A 23,016-nucleotide genomic window follows, 5' to 3' on the forward strand; every position below is an offset into this window, starting at 1 on the left:
AGGGGATGGAAGATGGAGGTAACTCAGAAGGAAGGAGGCTGGTTCCTGGTGGTGTCATGTCTGTAGAGACATGATCAGTGCTGAAATTAGAGGTGAATCCACCTACACTGTGAAGACTTGGACTCTCTTTACTCGGAAGGGTCTTGAGAGCAACTGTCAAATTTGCCTTTTCATTTTTCTTTAAAACAGCTGCCATGCTATTTTCCTTCTGCAGGGGAAATGTCCATGTCGTGGAAGGATGATGAGGAAATGTGCTTGAGAGGAGGAGGTCTGTAGCTGCAGTGGGAGGGGACCCATCACTACCTGCTTCTTGAGGAGTTGGCACTTGGGGCATGGTGGATGGAGAGGCCTGACTCCGTGCCAGCTGGAGGGGGGCAGGCGTGGGGGGGAAGTCAGCTGTTGTGTCATTTGATGGGGATGTGGGAACTGGCCCAGAAGGGCCTTCTTGTCCTTGGTCAGCTGTGGTGAGAGGCAGAGGAGAGGGCACCAAAGGGGAAGATTTGGGTTCTGCCGAAAGAGTGGGCCCTTTGGAATTCTCTGGGGTTGCTGACACATGCAGTGGATAAGCAGAGTTCTTTGCAGGAGCACGGGCTGCCTCCAGGCTGGTCATTCCCACTGCCACTAACTCTACCATCTGGACCAGCGAGGACGCAGCTTCAGGGGTTGCTGCACTCTTCAAGGATGGCAGAGACACCCCATTATGTGCTCTTTGAGCCACCTCAGCTTCAATCGGCTGGGTGGATGCAAGACTTGGAACCACTTTCAACATCAACGATGAGGGCCTTCCACCAGGAAGCTGAAGACTTCCAGAGGCTGGGGGAAGGGGAGACAAAGGGGCCAGGTCTGCCACGGAGCTCAAAAATTCAGGTGAGGGGGAGCCCGCTGAGTGAGGACCCTCTGCTGGGCTTGAGGATCCAGAAAAACCTAGATGAGGGATGCCTATGAAATCCTGGGCATTTCTGGATGGAGCACGGTTCATTTCCTCAGCAAATGGGTTTAGGGGATTCGCTAGGCTCTGACTTGAGGAGGAGTCAGTTGGAGCTGTGTGGGGGAATAAAGGCACTTTGGTGGGTGGCTCCACTGCCTTAGAAAAGAGGATGGAATGAGGTGAGTCGGGAGCCAATGAAGAAGATGAAGATGAGAGGAGAGCGTCTGCCCTTGGGGAATGTAGTCCTGAAATGGAAGGAGTCCCTACCCACGGTGGCCGCAACGGGAGGCCAGCGGTGAAGGACGTCACTGGTGGGAGGGTGGACAGTGGGGGCAGCATGCTGGTGAGAGGCAAACCTGACACTGAGGCTGCTTCTTTTCCCCCTGGAGCTCTTGGCTGGACCAGGGTCTCGGCGGAATCCTTGGAAGGCTCAAGGGAGGCGCTTCGGGCGCTGCCTTGGGAAGGGGAGAAGTCCCCGTGGGCCCGAGCTCGGCGGTGTGTCTTGGGTAGGGCCGTCCAGGCAGACTGCGGCCAGCTCGTGTTGTCAGGGGATGCTCCGGGCCCAGGCTTCATCCTGTCCACTGCTGAGGAAGACTGGACTTCGGAGAAAGGCCATGTTGGTGAAATCGGTAACAGCCTCCCATGAGGGGATAACTCCGGGGTCGGGGTGATAGCGATCTGCTGGTTGTCTGTTCCTGTGAAATGAAATATCGTGCCGTCAGGCCTCAGCTAATCACAGGTTCTGGAGAGAAGGGTAGGCCAGAGAAGTACCCCTTGGACCTCACAGAGCTTCCATGCCATTAAACATTCATTAAGACTCATTAAACACATTCAAACAATAACTCAGGTCATTACAGATAGGCCGATGCTGCAGCTAACCTACATGGCAGCGTTGGTGAGAGATAGCCACTGATGAGGTGATGCTTAAGCAAAGATGTGGAAGATATTTGTGTGTTTTAAATCTCTTATCTGTTCCACCGACAAGGGTTGGACTGTGAAACTCACAGCCTAGAAAACCAAAGCTGAACATGGCTCCCTGCCATGGCTAAGGACACCAAAATAAACCTTATCCAAGAATCCTCAGTGCAAAAGGAAAGGACTGTGTGTCTGAATGCAGATCTTTTATTCTTAGGGCATCTCAAGAGCAACAACTGAGGTTGTTGTGTTTGGAGAGATGGCACCCAGGAGACAGATTTATTAATATCTTGTTGGATTTAAAAGGATTCCTGATGCTATGGTTCACACCATGTCAAACAGCAAAGGGGATTTCCTTCAAATTAGGCTATTTCCGAGAGAAAAACTGTTCACATCCCACCCAGGACCACAGACAGCTCTCACAAGGCCTGGTGTCACTACCAGCACCTGCAGAGAAACCAGAACTGTCAGCACAAATGTGCAAAACTGCAGGCGGAAAGGCGAGGAGACAGGGCATGAAATGTGACTCCACGGGAAAGGAGGCAAAGAAATAACCAATCAGAAAGCCGGGAATTCCAAGCTTGAGAGGACCTCCTGCTTGAGGATCCTCACTGATCCCCTTTCCACAGCAGTGCCAGTGGTGCTGATGACCCCAGAGGGGGCTCAGTGCCCTTAAGTAATATTTTAAATAAAAAATAACAAAGAGGAGGTACTCCTAGAGTTTTCTACTTTATTGGCCAAAAAAAATTAGACTCAGGGATTTCCCTGGTGGTCCAGTGGTTAGGAATCTGCCTGCCAATGCAAGGGACAGGGGTTTGATCCCTGGTCCGGAAAGATCCCACATGCTGTGGGGCAACTAAGCCCATGTGCCCCAACTACTGAAGCTCTTGTGCCTAGAGCCTGCTCTCTGCAAAGAGAAGGGGCCTCAATGAGAAGCCCACACACCACAAGTAAAGAGTAGCCCCCACTTGCCCTAACTAGAGAAAGCCCATGTGCAGCAATGAACACCCAACACAGCCAATAATTTTTTTTTTTTAAGTTACACTCATCTGGTAGAAGCAGACAAACCAAGAGCTGAAGTCAGAAGACCTGGGCTTGTGCGCACCCTCCAGCCACCCACAGCTGTTGTGTGCATCCGTGGACAGTTGTTGCAAGAGTAAAGACAAAAGCACACTCCAACTGCCCCATGGGGTGACTAGAAGGAACACAGGGTGTCATGGAGGTGGAAGGAAGGGCTCCCCAAGAAGAAAAGCACCAAACAACAATTTTAAAAAATCACTAAACAAGTGAGCAGTCATTAGAACGGTCATTACAGGATCTAAGACCCTGTGTTTGCTTATTTGCTTAACAAAAGAGGACACTATGGCCCAGAGAGGGGACAACATTGGCAGAAACCACATAACCCATCAGGGACAGAAGCAGGTCCAGACACGAGGCTTCCTCACTCCCACTGCAGTGTCTTCTCCCTAACTGCTTCTCCAAACCAGTTCTCCAACTCCAGCTCCACTCTATCCTGCCACCAGAAAACCGAACAACCAAAGCCGAAACCTTCAAATATTTGAGCTTTTAGGAAATGAAATATACTGAGTCACAAAAGCTAAACAGTGATGATCTTCTGAAATATTCAGTTTCATTTTTTAAGATGGAAACAGTTTAAGGACAAAGGGCAAACTTAGCCTCTCTGTCTCCTTATTATGAGATCAGAATCACTAAAACTTCCTTTATACAGGACCCAAAGCTTCCTTCCTTCATACAGAAATAATCAGCAAATGCATATATAGCTACAGGACCGAAAGTCTACACAGCATTTCATTAAGATAACTGCACTCTTTGGGAACTGTCTCACAGTTTGCTATAGAAACTGTGTTTCTGTTACTGCACTCAGCCTAAGGAAGTAAAATTGGTTGCAATTTTACATGGAAGGCTGATGCTATTGCCATGTCTCGGTCCTTCTGTTCATGATGCTTACCTCCTAGATAGACTCAGGTTCACACTTGTCATGCAGTCTTGTCTGGCTATGCAGTAGATGGTACTCACATGAGTGAACAGAACATCCTTCTAGTGTAGTTTGTGCATTTTAGTATTTTCCAGTAATACTTTAGAATCCATTTTTATTACTTGCATGTCAGGTGAAATCTATGTAGGATTTCTTCTTTTGTACTTTCATTGAAATAAATTCAACCAGGGGCTCAACTCAAGGATTCAAGAGTCATACTAAATTAAACTGGTTACAAGCAAGTACCCTTCCTTCTAAGTCAAAAAAGATGCAACAGGCAGAGTAGTTTTTGCTTTCAGAAAGATTTTTTGCAAACTCTTTCATAAAAATCTTACAAGCAGGAAGGGGAAGTGGGTATTAGAGGATGAATACAAGGGGATTTATAATTAACTGAATTACCACAACCAAAGGAGGCTAAAATAAAGAAATAGTCTCTAATGGGCTTGCCTCTGCTAAACCTTGTTGTTTCTAGACTAGAATCCAGTGTTTCCCAAGCTATCCCTTACAAAACAGAGCATCCCAAGATGCCTCATGAAGAAAAGTTTCAACAAGTTAACAGTTTTGAGAAGTATATCCTATACTCACACCTAACAGTCATTAATGCTATTCACCATATGCTTATGGCTCTCTACATTCAGAGCACATAAAAGGACTGCACTTCCCGGATACCTCTGCAGTTGGGTGGGGCCATATGATTAGTTCTGGCCAATGAGTTGTGAGCAGAAGTGACAAGTGTCATTTCTGAGCTAGAACATCTAAATACTGGAGCAAGACTGTCCAGAACTTGCTATCTTTGAAGGAAAAAACAAAACAACTGGCAATATTATATCTGAGTTAGTTAAGGTGGAGGAGGAGGAAGAGGAGAAACCTACTAACATTCAAAATGTTTGCAGGTCCACCAGCCTGCGTCCCTTAGGGAACCATAATAAGCAAAGGCCCTCTGTCTTCGTAAAAGTGTGTAAAGGTAGCATGAGCAAAAAACAAGCTTTTGCTCTTTTAAATAAACTGAAATTTGGGAGTTGTTTGTTATGGTAGCATAACCTAACTTACCCTAACCTATTCAGAAACTGGTATCAGAGTGGATTTGGAACTTAAATGGGCATACTCCCATGTACATCAACATTTAAGTAAAGGCTGAGTCCCATCATCCAGGATACATAAGAGCACCTAGGATGTAGCAAAAATTCAACAAATTGATGTTGGACAGTTTAATTAAACTTTGGCCAGAATTGATCAAGCTTATTTAACTTCTGAAATACGTTTAGACACATCAAGGAAACTAGATCTGAAAGAGACACATGCACCCCAATGTTCATCACAGCACTGTTTATAATAGCCAGGACATGGAAGCAACCTAGATGCCCATCAGCAGATGAATGGATAAGGAAGCTATGGTATATATACACAATGGAATATTACTCAGCCATTAAAAAGAATTCATTTGAATCAGTTCTAATGAGATGGATGAAACTGGAGCCCATTATACAGAGTGAAGTAAGCCAGAAAGATAAAGACCAATACAGTATACTAACGCATATATATGGAATTTAAAAAGATGGTAATGATAACCCTATATGCAGAACAGAAAAAGAGACACAGATGTATAGAACAGACTTTGGGACTCTGTGGGAGAAGGCGAGGGTGGGATGTTCTAAGAGAACAGCATTGAAACAAGTATACTATCAAGGGTGAAACAGATCACCAGCCCAGGTTGGATGAATGAGACAAGTGCTCAGGGCTGGTGCACTAGGAAGACCCAGAGGAATGGGATGGGGAGGGAGGTGGGAGGGGGGATCGGGATGGGGAACACATGCAAATCCATGGCTGATTCATGTCAATGTATGGCAAAAACCACTACAATATTGTAAAGTAATTAGCCTCCAACTAATAAAAATAAATGAAAAAAAAAAAGAAATATGTTTAGGATATCTCTCAAACATATTTGACCTCAGAAGTTGGTTACTCAAAAAAACCCCAATGATACACATAAAGCTAAATAAGAAAACATGCTCATTGAATTAGCAAATGATAGCAAATTCAAAAGAATAAATGATATGAAGAACTGCAGAGAAATACTTCAAAGACATGTCAACTAACTGAAATTATCGTTGAAGGAAGACATAAATTAAGATTAAATATAAAGGCTTGCTTTTAATCCACATATTACCTGGATAAGAACAGAATGTGGGAGCTTTCCTTTAAGGAAGCTTATGTTACCTGTAGGTAGGGTTGACTGGAGTTCATTATGAACTACAATAGGAATGTAGGCTAGCAAGAAAATGATAAATTCTTAGACTGCATTAAATTTCCTTCACTCCTAAAATAAAAAAATATTTCATACTTAAGAAAAATATTTATAATGTCTGTATGTAAGTCATAAAAGACAAATGATGAAAAACATACATTGTCTCTGGCTTCATGGACCTCACAGTCTTACGGGAGATATGGAGTTAAAGCAAATATTCTCACAAGTATAAAAATGATACATGTTACAAATGAAAGATGCATGGTCCTTAAGAGCAGGCAATAAGAGGATGTGACCTGATGGGGGAGGTCAGAAAGCACATCACTGAGAAAGTAACTATCAAGCCAAGATCCAAAGAATAAGTAGAAGTTAATCAAGCCATGAGGGAAGGGAAAAACATTCCATGTAGAGGCCAGTATTTGCAGAAAGCTTGTGGCAGGAAGATGCATAAATAGTATAAGGAACTGAAAAAAAAGTACCCATAGTGAGAAGCAGAACACGAGTGGACATGGCCTAGGATAAGGCTGAAGAGGCAGCTGACCAAACCATCAGACTGTCACAGACATTAGTTCAAAGATGAGTGGGAAGGAACGGAGGTGAAGGTGGGGGTGTCCAGGGACAACGTGTTTCAGAACAATCATTCTGGTTACAGGGTGGAGAACAGACTGTACAAGGCAAGAGTGGCCAACGGGAGACCAGTAAGGAAATGCCTGTTGTGGTCCAGGTATGCAATGACAGAAAAGTTGTAAAGAGGAGCTGAGCCATGGTGGGAGACTGCAATGGATAATCCTTCTGGGTCCCTTTCAGTTCTCAGAGTTCAGGACAATGTATTTTTTAAAATATGTGTGTTTGTGGTAATTTTTTTTCCAATGGCTGCAAATTCTCCTATATGCATGCCTCTCATTGAGAGGTAGAGTCTACGTCCCCTTTGGACTTGAGGCAGTTCAACCAATTAGAGTGTGACAGAAGTAATGCCATGCGACTTCTGAAGCTAACATAAAAAGCAGCTTGGCCTTTGGGATGTTCCCCTTTATATCCTCCTTTACTGTTCCTCCTGGAACTCAGACTCCGCTCTATGAGCAGCCCAAGCCCCGTGAAGAGATCCAGCCCTGTAAGTACTCCAATCAACAGTCCCAGCTAAGCCAAGCCTCCCAGTCATCTCAGCCCATGGACAGACAGGTGAATGAAAAAGCCTCCAGATAGTTCTAGCCCCCAACCATCTGAACCACCAGGGTTGTTCGAATCTTCCCTACAGAGGCCCCAGGCATCAAAAAGCAGAAACAAGTCATCCCCACTGTGCTCTGAATTCCTGAAATTATGAGCACAACAAAATAGTTGTTGTTTTAGCGCACTTCGTATGTTGTTCAGAAATAATAACTGAAGCAGGACAGTGCTGTGTCCCTCACTTCTGGGAGTGAGTCACTATACGCTTGATTAGATTCTTAAAAGCATTCAGAAGCCAAAAAAGAGATAAGAAGCCTTCTGCTTTATACACAAGACTTTAAAACTTTGTCCATGCTAATAAAAATATTTCTGTATTAAAGAGGCATCATTGAAAGGATAAGGGAAGAAAAGTTTTGAGGGGGAAATGAGAGGTAGGTGGTATACATTTAGAAGAAGGAAAAGTAAATCAGGAGAAATAAGGCAAAACAAAATTACAAAGAGATTGAAACACACTCAAAAGAAGGCCGTGAAGCAGAAGACTGGTAGAGGTGGTGAGTTGGACAGGTTCTAAGGCAACTCTCTCTCTTGGTGGTCGTGCTTTTGTGTGACCCTTCTCCTGGCAAATGAGCAGAACCTGTGACACGCTTCTAACCATCAGACTATGGCAAAGGTGACGGGCTATCACCCTTGTGATTTTCTTATCGTCTTGCTATTGTTGTCTAGCCCCTAAGTCATGTCCAACTCTTTGCAACCCCATGGACTGTAGCCCGCCAGGCTTCTCTGTCCATGGAATCTCCCAGGCATGAATACTAGAGTGGGTTGCCATGTCCTCCTCCAGGGGATCTTCCTGACCCAGGGATCAAATCCACATCTCCTGCATTGGCCGGCAGATTCTTTACCACTAAACCACCAGCGAAGCCATACAATTATATCTTGCTAGCAGACTCCCTCTCCTTGATGGCCTAATGAATTAAGGGGCCATACTGAGAAAGCCAGGCTTCCCAGGTGACGCTAGTGGTAAAGAGCCCAACTGCCAATGCAGGAGATGCATGTTCAACCTCTGGGTCGGAAAGATCCCCTGGAGGAGGGCATGGCAACCCTCTCCATTATCTTGCCTGGAGAATCCCATGGACAGAGGAGCCTGGCAGGCCATAGTCCATAGGATCGCAAAGAATTGAACACAACTGAAGCAACTTAGCATGGATGCATGCACTGAGAAAGCCAGTGAAGAAAAGAGCTAAGGGTGGAATGTGGGCAATCTCTAGGAACTACAGGTGGCATCTCAGAACTGAGAGTGGCCTTCAGCTGACAGCCAGCAAAAATCCAGGGCCTTCAATCTGGTGGCTGCAAGGAAACGAACTCTGCCAACAACCTGGGTGAACTTGGAAGTGGACTGTTCCCCAGCCAAGCCTCTGGATGAGAACACAGCCTGGTTGACACCATGACGGTAGCCTTAAGAGACCTTGTACAAAGGACCCAGATAAGCTGTGCTCAACTCTTGACCCACGGAAACTGTGAGATCATAAATGTGTGTCGTTTTAAGCTGTAAGTTTGTGGTAGTTAGTCAACAATGGAAAACTGATATAGGTAGGAAGGAAGGCGCCGTGGAAGGGCACGTGGTGCTGTGAGAAGAGTGTAGGAAGGAGACACAGAGTATGAGGGACCACGGCTGAAGTGCAGCATAAAGGATGGTGAGAAGGTGTGCGCAAGACAGCAGAAAGGAAGCATGAATTCATATGTTTGTTTGGACTATCACAGAGAACAAGCTGCAAAATAAAAAATTCTAACACAGTACCTGAGACGCATAGGAAGTTATTTGAAAAGAACGCAAGGCTTTGCAAGAGCAGAAACAAAGCCACAGCAGTAAATAGCGCCAGACATGTTGGAAGGTTGCTATGAAACAGGTCGTACTCATCTGTTTAAATTCTATTTTCAAGGGGGAAATAAAAGGCGCACTAGTCTAATTAAATTACTGAATTCTTAGTTTTCTCAATGAACTCTTCACTGATTCTCCAATCTCCCCTTTCCTTATAACATGAATTATTCTTTGCTGAAAATACGGTAATGGTCTTCAAAAAATGCACAGAAAGCAATGTCCCACACATTACAGAGGGAGATGAAAGACAATTGTGTCTTCCTGCACAAGCCCCAGACTGGCTATCCTTTCTAAACATTTACAAACATCACCCTTTCTAGGGACAAGGAAACAATTACTTTCTGCCTGGACAGTGTTTCCCACAAAGGGACTGGTAATCTCAAGAACTGTAAAGGGAAGTAGTTTAGATGATTGAGATTTAAGGAGCTTCTGGATGAAGAAAGACAAAGAGCAGAAATCAACTTATGTTGTGAATGAGTGAAAGAAAGCAAGAGGAAGACCCTCAAAATAATGAAAAGTTAACTTGAATCAGTTCTTTGCTTCTCAAGGCAACAAGAATGAGTGATTATACAAATGCTACTCAGCTGACAACTGACACAAACCCATTTCAAACCAAGTTTATTTGAGCCAGATTTAAATAAAACCATGGCTCTTGGAGCCTCAGGAAAGTGATGGCACTCCTCTCCAAATATCAGACAATAATAACATGCATGAGCTTGCATGCACAGGTTAAGTATCAAGGACTTCTGTTGCTCAGAAAGTTGGCATGAAGTCAGTCCCAGGACAGCTAAACATAGCCTTGAACTAAGAGTCCAGTCAATGCCAATGTGTGGGCTCAGTCGTGTCTATTCTTTGCGACCCTACAGACTATAGCTCACCAGACTCCTCTGTCCATGGGATTTTTTCAGGCAAGAATACTGGAATGGATCCAGGGAATCTTCCCGACCCAGGGATCAAACCCGCATCTCCTGCGTATTCTGCATTGCAGGCAGATTCTTTATCCGCTGAGCCATCACGGAAGCCCTGAAGCAGATCACTAACACAGCAAAACATCAAAAGTTAAGAAAATGCTTAGCCACATTTGAACATTAAGTGTATCACTGGCTAATGTCAAAATGGTGAAAACTACCTCCCTCATCTTCCCAGACCTCAGAGGCCCACGTGGGAACACCGAGATGCACAATGATGAATTGTTCAGGCCTCTGTCTTCCTGAGGGCCATGGCACCGCCGTTTATCATCCTTGGGGCTTGTACATAAGACGCAGACCCAGGCTGCGACGCTGCTGGTGCCCATGCAGGGCACACTAACCCACAGATGCCCCCGGGGGAGAGCAGCGTCTCCGCTGCTGCCACTCCCCACCCGAGCCTCCCTCTTCAGTCGCCAGGGCTGCGTCAGTCTCCCGGTCAGGGCTGTTTCCAGAGCCCTCTGAGTCTGCTACTTACGGAGTGTCCTCATTCAGGTTCACAGGGTTGCTTCCTGGCTTCCTCAAACCCCCTCTTGTAACCCAGCCATAACCCTTTTCCAATCAGCACTGTTCCTCTCTCTGCCTGCTGGCGACACGGAGGAGAAGACAGCCCTCCTTAGTTGACCTAACACAAGCTGCAGTATGGTTGCATTTACAACCAAGGTCAAGAAACCATCTACTCTGTCCAGCTCCCCACTTCCCAGCAAGTCGGCCTCACTGAGCACTTAGAGGAGAGCAAGCCTGATCCCCAGCAGCTCTTAAAGGAAGGGAACTAAGGCAATCAACGAATTAATACCCCAAACGCATCTTCCTTGTATGTTAGAGAAAAACAGCTGCAGCTTCCTACCAGGCCCCACAGTCAGACTGCCTGGATCCAAATCCCACTCACTCCTCCAATTGCTGTGTGACCTTGGATGAGTTACTTAACCTCTCTGTGCCTCAGTTTCCTCAGGAGACAATCACAGCCCCTACTTTATGACACCCACAGTTCCATGAAATTGTTTTAAGGATTAAAATGAGGTGGCACATGTCAAGTTCTTAGAACAGTGCCGGGCACACATTGCCAGCTATTATTATTATTATCTGTTTAGTTCTGGGTAGCCATGGATGTACTCAGAAGCCACCTCAGGGGCCCGCAACACTAGTCATAACTTAGAAATGCCTGCAAATCATGCACTGGTACGACTCCACATAACTGGAACTGCTTATAGTTTGTACACTACTGTCACATCCTCATCCCACCTTGTTCCTCACAGTCCCTGTTATTACCCCCATTTTACAGGTGGAGAAACCAAGGTTCAGGGAAGTCAAGTCCTGCCTTGTCCAAGGTCATGCTGAGAGTTACCTTATAGCCACATATGACTCCACCCCCTTGACCTCAGATCCAAGGCTCTCTGTTCCACATGGGAAGCAGTTGGGTCATCCTTCATCTCCAGGTCCAGGGTGGACTCCATCCTCCCAGGGGGACCCCCAACAGACTGCAGCCCACACAGTAGCTGCCCCTTCCTGTCTGATGATGAGTCTGTCTCCTTGGTGCCTCTTCAACAAATATTACTGAGTGCCACTCTAAATCATCGAGACCTGTCAAGCTTCGATTCCCAGAAGGTCAAAGGAGATGGATTAAGCATCATTGCTATGCTGAAGCATCCACCCCTCACCCTGCAGTCCTGAAGTTTGCTGCCTGAGATATTATTGCCTAAGATGGTTTCTCTTGGGGCTTTTTAAAACGAAATGCGCCAGTTAATAGAATCAAATTGCCATTCCTTGAAGTGATGCCAGCAAAGAGAAAGTTCTGTTTACAGCTTCGACAGAAGCATTTTAACTTTCAAAGCTCTTTCACAGCTGTTTTCTTCTTCTTTTCTTTAAGTTTATTGCACTCAAATCCTTTGTAAAACAGGTTTAAAAATAAAGTTGATCTTCCCCCTTTATAACAGTAATAAATTTCACTGTCAATTGTTTCAAAAACCTTGATATATGTGACCATTATAGAATATTCAGAAAATGGAAGATGGAAAAGTAGAAGGCAAGCCAAAATAACCCCATGTTACCCTCAGCCTTCTCCAAGCGCATGTCTAGGTCATCAAGAAAACCAGGATTCATACTGTGGTGACTTGTATTTGTGGACTTCATTCTTGGAAAAGTCTGGGTTTGCTCGGTTTTCAGACCTGTGATTACACTGCACATCCAAATTTGCACTTACTTGTTGTCTTTTATAGCATTGTATTAAGGCACGTTTCCTTACTGGATAAGGCTCTAATTATTTCCACTAAGATGTGGTATCATAATTTGTTAACCATCCCCTAACTGTTAGGATATAGGTTGTTCATAAATTTTCAGTATTATAAATAAAGGCCCCATTGACTTCCAATTCCGTCATCACAGCCCATGTGTAGCAGATGGGACAGACACAATGACCTCCTCTTATGGACTAGGACACCACACACACAGAAGAATATCTGCATCAAGAGAAATAAACCAATGAGACTTGGAGTTTCTCTCCTCCCCCTACACCTTAGCATCCTTCTGATCTTTCAGAAAGGGTCATTTATAAGCTTAAAAACTTCATGATGGCCTAACTCAATGATAGAAAACACAATGAACCACCAGTAACTGACCTTCACCAGTATAACTGACCTTCTCCAATAACCGACCAGTAATTAGGACAACCTTCATTGGCAAACTTTTCCAAACTTTCATATTTTTTAGTATTTCACTCTAATGACCTTAAAGGGGGTTGAGACCATTTAAATCCATTAGACAAGAAATACCGGAGATCCAGGGCTGCCCATGTGGCTCAGTGGGTAAAGTATCCAACTGTGATGCAGGAGACGCAGGAGAGGTGGGTTTAATCCTTGGGTGGGGAATATCCCCTGGAGGAGAAAATGGCAACCCACTCCAGTACTCTTGCCTGGGAAATCCCACGGACAGAGGAGCCTGAAGGCTGTGGTCCATCAGGTCACAAAGAGAAGGACTTGACTGAAGTGACTGAGCATGCAATATGCACGCATGCACTGGAGATCTAGAGAATTCTATACCTAAAGAAATGCAGTAACAGGAGCTTAGTTCAGTTCAGTTCAGTCGCTCAGTCATGTCTGACTCTTTAAGACCTCATAGACTATAGCACGCCAGGCCTCCCTGTCCATCACCAACTCCCAGAGTTTACTCAAACTCATGTCCATTGAGTCAGTGATGTCATCCAACCATCTCATCCTCTGTCGTCCCTTTCTCCTCCCACCTTCAATCTTTCCCAGCATCAGGGTCTTTTCAAATGAATCACTTCTTCGCATCAGGTGGCCAAAGTATTGGAGTTTCAGCTTCAGCATCAGTCCTTCCAATTAATATTTAGGACTGATTTCCTTTAAGATTGACTGGTTGGATCTCCTTGCTGTCCAAGGGACTCTCAAGAGTCTTCTCAAACACCACAGTTCAAAAGCATCAATTTTTCAGTACTCAGATTTCTTTACAGTCCAACTCTCACATCCATACATGGCTACTTGAAAAACCATAGCTTTGACTAGACAGACCTTTGCTGGCAAAGTAATGTCTCTGCTTATTAATATGTTGTCTCGGTTGGTCATAACTTTTCTTCCAAGGAGCAAGTGTCTTTAAATTTCATGGCTGCAGTCACTATCTGCAGTGATTTTTGGAGCCCCCCAAAAATAAAGTCTGTCACTGTTTCCAATGTTTCCCCATCTATTTGCCATGAAGTGATGGGACCAGATGCCATGATCTTAGTTTTCCGAATCTTGAGTTTTAAGCGAATTTTCCCATTCTCCTCTTTCACTTTCATCAAGAGGCTCTTTAGTTCTTCTTCGTTTTCTGCCATAAGTGGGATGTCATCTGCGTATCTGAGGTTATTGATATTTCTCCCAGCAATCTTGATTCCAACTTCATCCAGTCCAGTATTTCTCGTGATGTACTTTGCATATAAGTTAAATAAGCAGGGTGACAACATACAGCCTTGACCGTCACATAGACCACAGCCTTGTCTAACTCAATGAAACTATGAACCATGCCGTGTAGGGCCACCCAAGATGGACAGGTCATGGTGGAGAGTTCTGACAAAACGTGGTCCACTGGAGAAAGGAATGACAAACCACCTCAGTATTCTTGTCTACAGAACCTCATGAACAGTATGAAAAGGCAAAAAGATAGGACACTGAAAGATGAACTCCCCACGTCGGTAGGTGCCCAATATGCTACTGGAGATCAGTGGAGAAATAAGTCCAGAAAGAATGAAGAGATGGAGCCAAAGCAAAAACAAAACCCAGTTGTGAAAGTGACTGGTGATGGAAGTAAAGTCCAATACTATAAAGAGCAATATTACAAAGGAACCTGGAATGTTAGGTCCATGAATCAAGGCAAATTGGAAGTGGTCAAACAGGAGATGGCAAGAGTAAATGTTGACATTTTAGGAATCAGCAAACTAAAGTGGACTGGAATGGGCGAATTTAACTCAGATGACCATTATATCTACAACTGTGTGCAAGAATCCCTTAGAAGAAATGGAGTAGCCATCATAGTCAACAAGAGTCCAAAATGCAGTACTTGAATGCAGTCTCAAAAATGACAGAATGATCTCTGTTAGTCTCCAAGGTGAACCATTCACTATCACAGTAATCCAAGACTATGCCCCAATCAGTAATGCTGAAGAAGCCGAACGGTTCTAAGAAGACCCTCTAGAACTAACACCCAAAAAAGATGTCCTTTTCATTATGGGGACTGGAATGCAAAAGTAGGAAGTCAAGAAACACCTGGAGTAACAGGCAAATTTGGCCTAGGAATACAGAATGAAGCAGGGCAAAGGTTAACAGAGTTTTGCCAAGAGAAGCACTGGTCATAGCAAACACCCTCTTCCAATAACACAAGAGAAGATTCTACACATGGACATCACCAGAGGGTCAATACCAAAATCAGATTGATTGTATTCTTTGCAGCCAAAGATGAAGAGGCTCTATACAGTCAGCAGAGACAAGACTGGGAGCTGACTGTGGCTCAGATTATGAACTCCGTATTGCCAAATTCAGGCTTAGATTGAAGAAAGTACAGAAAACCACTAGACCATTCAGGTATGAACTAAATCAAATCCATTATGATTATAAAGTGGAAGTGACAAATAGAGTCAAGGGGTTAGATCTAAAAGAGTACCTGAAGAACTATGGATGGAGGTTCATGACATTAGGCATGATACAATAGGCAGTGATCGAGACCATCCTCAAGAAAAAGAAATGCAAAAAGGCAAAATGGTTGTCTGAGGAGGCCTTACAAATAGCTGTGAAAAGAAGAGAAGCAAAAGGCAAAGGAGAAAAGGAAAGAAATACCCATTTGAATGCAGAGTTCCAAAGAATAGCAAGGAGAGATAAGAAAGCCTTCCTCAGTGATTAGTGCAAAGAAATAGAGGAAAACAACAGAATGGGAAAGACTAGAGATCTCTTCAAGAAAATTAGAGATGCCAATGCAACTTTTCATGTAAAGATGGGCACAATAAAGGACAGAAATGGTACGGACCTAACAGAAGCAGAAGATATTAAGAAGAGGTGGCAAGAATACACAGAAGAACTATACAAAAAAGATCTTCACGATCCAGACAGTCACGATGGTGTGATCACTCACCTAGAGCCAGACATCCTGTAATTCGAAGTCAAGTGGGCCTTAGGAAGCATCACTACGAACAAAGCTAGTGGAGGTGATGGAATTCCAGTTGAGCTATTTCAAATCCTAAAAGACGATGCTGTGAAAGTGCTGCACTCAATATGCCAGCACATTTGGAAAACTCAGCAGTGGCCACAGGACTGGAAAAGGTCAGTTTTCATTCCAATCCCAAAGAAAGGTAATGCCAAAGAATGCTCAAACTACTGCACAGTTGTACTCATCTCAGATGCTAGCAAAGTAATGCTCAAAATTCTCCAAGCCAGGCTTCAACAGTACGTGAACTGTGAACTTCCAGATGTTCAAGCTGGATTTAGAAAAGGCAAAGGAACCAGAGATCAAATTGCCAACATCCGTTGGGTCACTGAAAAAGCAAGAGAGTTCCAGAAGAACATCTACTTCTGCTTTATTGATTATGCCAAAGCCTTTGACTGTATGGGTCACAACAAACTGTGGAAAATTCTTAAAGAGATGGGAATACCAGACCACCTGACCTGCCTCCTGAGAAATCTGTATGCAGGTCAAGAAGCAACATTTAGAACTGGACATGGAACAACAGACTGGTTCCAACAGGAGCTTAGAGAGTTGAGCAAAAAGACATGTTACTAGTCTTCCCAGTGTTGAAAGGTTCAAATGTAAACCACTCCTAAGAGATAGTCCCATAATTAAGATGCACTATTCCCACAACTCTTTATTTTTAGCTCTATTAGAGTGCTTTTCCCTTTCTGCTTAGTGTTATAGCCAGTTATCTCAATTATTAGCTCATCACTTTACCATTTATCCCACAAGCACACATTGAATGCTTTGTCTGATAGTCTCTGTCTTACAAAGATGAACAAACTGTAATCCCACTGGGAAGGTGGCTTAGGAGGAGGGACCTGCAGACAGAGCAGCTGATGGCTTTGCTCCAGGTGTGTAAACTTAGGCATGTACCGCTCCAGGCCTGTTTCCTCCTTTCTAAGATGAAGATGGTAACAACTGCTGTCTCGCAGGCTGTTTTGAGGCTTAAAGGCATTAATCCATGTAGAGTATTTGAAATGTATCATGGTATGCGATTAGTTACTTGTTTTGATTATCATCAAGGGGTACAAACTCCAGCTGAGAGGTTTCAGGGATATATCTTTTTTCTAAACTATGATAAAAATAAATTCTTACACTCTCACTTTTCTGGGTAAACTTATTCTGTCTTGTCAGGAATATTTCTCATTTCTTACAATGAATCTCTTTTATCCGGCTATAATTCTCCAATGAGTACCTGAGCAATCCATCTGGCTTTCTTAGCTTTAGTAAGATTCACAAAGTTTCTGCATTAGATGTCTCCCCTGAAGTCAACTTATTTCCGCAGTCAAGAATGCGGTTTCGAAGATGATTAATTCAGCATGGTTTCAAAATGAACACTTTCCCAATAAGATTCCTTACAAATTTAACTACAGCTATAGCTGAGATGCTAAGAAGAAGGCAGAGACAGAACAAGAGCAACTCATATATTTATGTCAAATTTTAAAATTAATAATTTATGTATTTATTAATACTTAATCCACTCCAGTATTCTTACCTGGGAAACCCTAAGGACAGAGGACACTGGTGGGCTCACAGTCCATGGGGTTACTAGAGTCAGACATGACTTAGCAACTAAACAACAACAATTTACTTAATATATGAGAAAAAAATTGATAACCAAAATTAAACCAGAAATGAAAAACTCAAACAGACAAATTAACACACAAAAAGGGAGCCACTATGAAAAAAGGCACCCAAACTAGATATATTCAGGTATGAGATATCTAGCTTTAAAAAACTTAAGAAAAAACAACAGGTAATTCTAATGTTATTAAACTAACTCAGGCCTTTGAAATATATGAAAATGTCCCCACTTGTTTTATGAAATCAGTAATGCTTTAACACCAAAATCCAATAAAGATATACTAAACAAATAAACATTGATCAAAATATGTAAATGAATACAGGACAGCCAAGCAAAAACGTGTATATGTGGGGGACAGGAAGAACATAACAGTGAAAAATAGAAATCTATGTGCACATCAAGATAGATTTACATTAAAATTATGTATGTGTATACATAATAATAAAGTATGTAATACGTAAGTATTAATAAATACTAAAATTTTATAAGGTTTTCTGATAGTCAAAATAAACACACTCACAAGTATATGCACAAAATACCCATACACATAAAAGGAGAATGTTAAACTCTTCATGAATTTAAAGACCAGATATTATGACCGTAGGCGAAACTCTGGACTCAATGTTTTCCACCTCAACTCTATACCATCTGCCTTGTAGTTCATGATAGGCAGAGTCCTTCTCATTCATGTTGTACCTCATAGGATATTTTGTTACACTGATACAAAAATACTACTACAGATATCTAAACAACTCAACATTCTCTAAAACTGAGAAAAAGCAAAGATAAGCCTTCCTGGGTAACTAGGCAGTTAAGAATCTGCCTGCCAATGCAGGAAATCAGGAGATGCAGGTTTGATCAATGGATTGGGGAAAACCCCTGGAGAGGAAATGGCAACCCATTCCAGTATTCTTGCCTGGAAAAATCCCATGGGCAGAGGAGCCTGGTGGGTTACAGTCCACGTGGTTGCAAAGAGTCAGACATGTCCGAGCAACTAAATAACAACCATGTTCCAACATCTGTTCCAGTAAATACTGGTCCCATGTAATGATTTGTGGGAAAAAAAAGATTCTTTATTCAAAAAATGTTCAGGACATTTTTCTAAAAAGGACATACAGATGGCCAATAGACACATGAAAAGATGTGCAACATCGCTAGTTATTAGAGAAATGAAAATCAAAACTACAATGAGATATCACCTCACACCAGTCAGAATGGTTATCATCAAAAAATTCATTCACAAACAATAAATGCTGGAAAGGGTGTGGAGAGAAAGGAACACTCCTGCACTGTTGGTGGGGATGTAAACTGGTACAGCCACAATGGAGAACAGTATGGAGGTTCCTTAAAAAACTAATAATAGAGCTACTGTATGACCCTGCAATCCCACTCCTGGGCACATATCCAGAGAAAAACATGGCCCAAAAAGACACATGCAACCCAGTGTTCACTGCAGCACTGTTTACAACGGCCAAGACATGGAAGCAACCTACATGTTCATTGACAGAGGAATGGATAGAGAAGATGTGGTGTGTATACATATATATATATATATATATAACACATATAAATGAAGTGAAGCGAAAGTCGCTCAGTCATGCCCGACTCTTTGTGGCCCAGAGAATTCTCCAGGCCAGAATATTGGAGTGGGTAGCCTTTCCCTTCTCCAGGGGATCTTCCCAACCCAGGGATCGAATCCAGGTCTTCCACATTGCAGGTGGATTCTTTACCAGCTGAGCCACAAGGGAAGCCCAATATATATATATATATATATATATTAAAAAGAATGAAATAAGGCCATTTGCAGCAACATGGATGGACCTAGAGAGTGTCATACTGAGTGGAGTAAGTCAGAGAAGGAGAAATATCATATGACATCCCTTATTTGTAGACTATAAAAAGAAATGATACAAATGGACATACTTACAAAACAGAAAGAGACTCACAGACTTAGAAAGCTAACTCATGGTTGTCAGGGGGAAGAGATAGTTAAGGACTTTGGGAAGGTCATGTACACACTGCTACATTTAAAAAGGATAACCAACAAAAACCTATTGTATAGCACTTGGAACTCTGCTCAATGTTATGTGCCAGCCAGGATGGGAGAGTTTGGGGAGAACAGACGCATGTATATGTACGGCTGAGTCCTTTCACCGTTCACCTGAAACTATCATAAAATTGTTAATTGGCATTACCCTGATATAAAACACTTTTGGTGTTAAAAGAAAATTTTTTTAAAGAGAGAGAGAGAAAAAAAATAAGTATCAGTGGCCAAAAAAATTGTTCAGAAAATTTCTTGTGGGAGGTACCCAGATTTACAGACAAGTACACTGAAGACTTTGAAAAGTGTGTAACAAAAGTTCTGTTTCATCTGAAGTGAAGTATTAATTGCTGTCGTGTCCAACTCTTTGCGACCCCATGGACTGTAGCCCACCAGGCTCCTCTGTCCATAGAATTCTCCAGGCAAGAATGATGGAGTGGGTAGCTATTCCCGTCTCCAGGGGATCTTCCCAATCCAGGGATCAAATCTGGGTTTCCTGCGTTGAAGTCAGATTCTTTACCATAACATACTAAAGAAAGTTGACTGTGGAATTTTTCTTCTTTTTTTTTTTTTTTACCTGATACCAGTTAATAAACCCAACTGAAGAGCACTTTGAGGGAATTCTAGCTTAGATCATTGCAGAATTTAAAGTTGTTGCTCTTGAGCAATTTCAGACACAGAGAAAAACCAAAGAAAAACTGACGGATGGACTGAATTCATTAGGGAATCAGAAACCAACTTGTGGTCACTATATAGCTGACAGATTCTGTTTGCTTGTTTCACAGTGCATGTTATCAGACTTATTCGCACACTCCTTTATTGATGCACATCACCGAGATAACACGAGCGTGAGCACTAGAAAATCAGCAATGTGATGTCACTGATGGAAAGGACCATCATTATTATACTGATTGGCTCTAATGCCTTCCTGGGGCATTAAGCTAATTTAGGTAAAATAATAATATCAATAATTTGATTGTTTTCCCCTCTGACTGGAGACATATTTAAAAAAAGGAATGCTCTACTGGAAAAGGCTGTGTGATGCTTCATGGATACTGATGTTTTTCTTACAATGAGACACTAAAAACCTACAAGTATCTATGTGGAGACCAAAGAAGCAGAATAAGTTGCCAATATTAATACAAATATTATTACTGACTCAATTCATAGTCACTGATGACTGATTTAGGCATATGTTTACTACAGATGTCTAACTTCATTAATGTGAATATTTCTATTTTAGGATTTATTCAGATTCTTAAAGAAAAAATTATAGATCAATTCTATTAGGACTGAAAAACGATCAAACTAACTGTCTCTAAGACAGGAAAGAAAATCTTTATTCTAAGTAGAGAATTTTCGTGCGCTTTTTAGAAGCACCAAAATTCAAAAACATAGCCAATATTGTCATAGCACATCATTTCTGTTAATAGTTGATTTGCCTTTAGTGTTTATACAAGTGACCCTATCAAGATAGCATTTATTTTCTTAAAAATTCTGATTTAGACATTTCTAACTGAGACTACATTTTCTCTCACTTGGGATAAAATCATAAGATCTATCTAGACTAAATTTAAATTTATTTCACCAACAGAATTTCCAGTGCGATCATTCAATACCTTGGCTTACCAAGTAACAAAATCATTAGATGTGATTTTTCAGTATTGGCAATGGGACTTTCCTTTATCCTTCCAGTCTCCTACAGGCCAATCTGTGGCTAGCAACAAAGTTTACAGATGTCTGGCCCAAAGAAGGGGTGCCCACAACAAGCAACTAGAATACTAGTACTTTCTACACCTAGCCTACCCAATAAATTAGATCTCACTCTTCTCCAGGAGAAGCTAGGACTGATTGAGTACACACCAGTTGGTGGGAGGCAGGGAGGAGATGCTATGTGTTTCTGCCTGAAAGACAAGAGTCAAAAGTCAGAGTATCCTACCACAGGGACTTCCCTGGTGGTCCAGTGGCTAAGACTCCAAGCTCCCAATGAAGGGGGCCCAAGTTCGATCCCTGGTCAGGGAATCCACATGCCGCAACTAAGAGTTTGAATGTTGCAACTAAAGACCCCTCATGCCACAACTAAGACTCAGCACAGTCGAATAAAGTTAATAAATATAAAATCCTATAATACCACAGACATGAAACTTACCATTTCTATTACATTCATTCAATACATCTGCTGAGTATCTGCTCTATGCCAGACCCTAGCACTTAACTGGACCTTTTCTACAGTATAGCAAAATATCCGAACTGAACAAGGGAGGATTTGATCCCTTCCTGCCTGTTTGAGGCAGGACATGGGTCTCCTGTCCTTGGATTAGGAGATACACCATCTGCTCCCCTGGTTCTCAGGTCTTTGGATTCTGACTCAAATTATTCCATAGGTTTCCCTGTGGGTCTCTAGCTTTCCAGGTTGTAGAACTTCTCAACCTTCATAAATACATGAGCCAAATCCTCATATTAATCCCCTTTTGTATGTATTTTTGTGTGTGTTCGCCAACTGCCTCTCTGGGTCTAAAGGACAATCCTCCATTTTTGGTGTCAAGATTTTCTTTCTTTTCTATATGACAGCAGGTGGTAGCTATGGTTTTGTTCATACCCTTACTTGACAAAATTAAAAGTTCTCCAGTCTAAACTAGGCTTCCAAACATTTCCATTTTACGAGTCCACGAGCTCTCCAAGTCTGAAAATCAATGATCTACCTTTTTGGAAAAAGATCTGAGGTTTCCTTCCATAGTTAAGTATCACTGAGAAATGGATTTCACACCTGTTACTGCTGGTGTGTGTGTGTGTGGGTGTGTGTGTTCAGAGGTGGGCAGGGAGGGAATTTGAGGAGAGTCTGACAATGAAGCAGCAGCCTCTACAGAACATTCTGACGCTAAGGGTTGGAATGGGCTAGTCTGAATGATCAAGGAAAAACCACAAAAATGAAGACTTTTAAGAGATGGAAAACACTCTCTCTTTGTCTGATGGCACATAAAGACCAGCTCTTCTGAAGTCAGGAGTTTATCTAGCTTGTGATTTTCCATGCTTCCAGCTCCAGTATCAATATACAGCTTCTTGAACTTAAAATATACACTGTTATCTGTAGAATAAATAACATAGAATTCCCTCTTCTACCCTGAATTGTTAACACTATTATTTTCACAGTAAATAACTGTTAGAACCATTACCAGTGAAATAGTAGCATGTTTTGTTGACTCTTTACAAATACCAAGAGAAATTAAATGTTTCTTGCGGCACACTGGTTGTAAATTACCTGTAATTGAGCCTGAAATCCTGTGTTTTTTTTTTTCAGAAATAGAAATAATCAATGATAAATATATGTCATATAGAAATCAACATCTCTATTACAGAGACTTTATTAAAATCTATTTCCTCTCAAACTATGTTGAATATTGAATAATTTTCAGTAATTTTATGTATTTAATATTCTGGCTATGCTGGGTCTTTGTTGCTGTGCGGGCCTTTCTGCAGCTGGGGCGAGCCGGGGCTACTCTCCACTTGTGGGGCACAGCTTCTCGGGCACTCAGGCTTCCGGAGGTGCAGCTCAAGGGCTCACAGCTGCAGTCTGCGGGCTCCAGGGCACAGG

At 42.5% G+C, this 23,016-nt stretch overlaps 1 protein-coding gene across 3 annotated transcripts in view; it reads right to left on the reverse strand.

The window, feature by feature from the left end:
• KIAA1549L (KIAA1549 like) overlaps window positions 1-23,016 on the reverse strand; it is a 297,332-nt gene that overhangs the window by 121,875 nt on the left and 152,441 nt on the right. For all 3 annotated transcript variants that reach the window (XM_070473197.1, XM_070473196.1, XM_070473198.1), the window contains one exon: window positions 1,285-1,623. In XM_070473197.1, the coding sequence (XP_070329298.1) occupies window positions 1,285-1,623 (339 nt within the window). The remainder of the gene's footprint in view (window positions 1-1,284; window positions 1,624-23,016) is intronic.

The sequence above is a fragment of the Odocoileus virginianus genome, chromosome 10 (assembly GCF_023699985.2).
Source record: "Odocoileus virginianus isolate 20LAN1187 ecotype Illinois chromosome 10, Ovbor_1.2, whole genome shotgun sequence".
Lineage (NCBI taxonomy): Eukaryota > Metazoa > Chordata > Mammalia > Artiodactyla > Cervidae > Odocoileus > Odocoileus virginianus.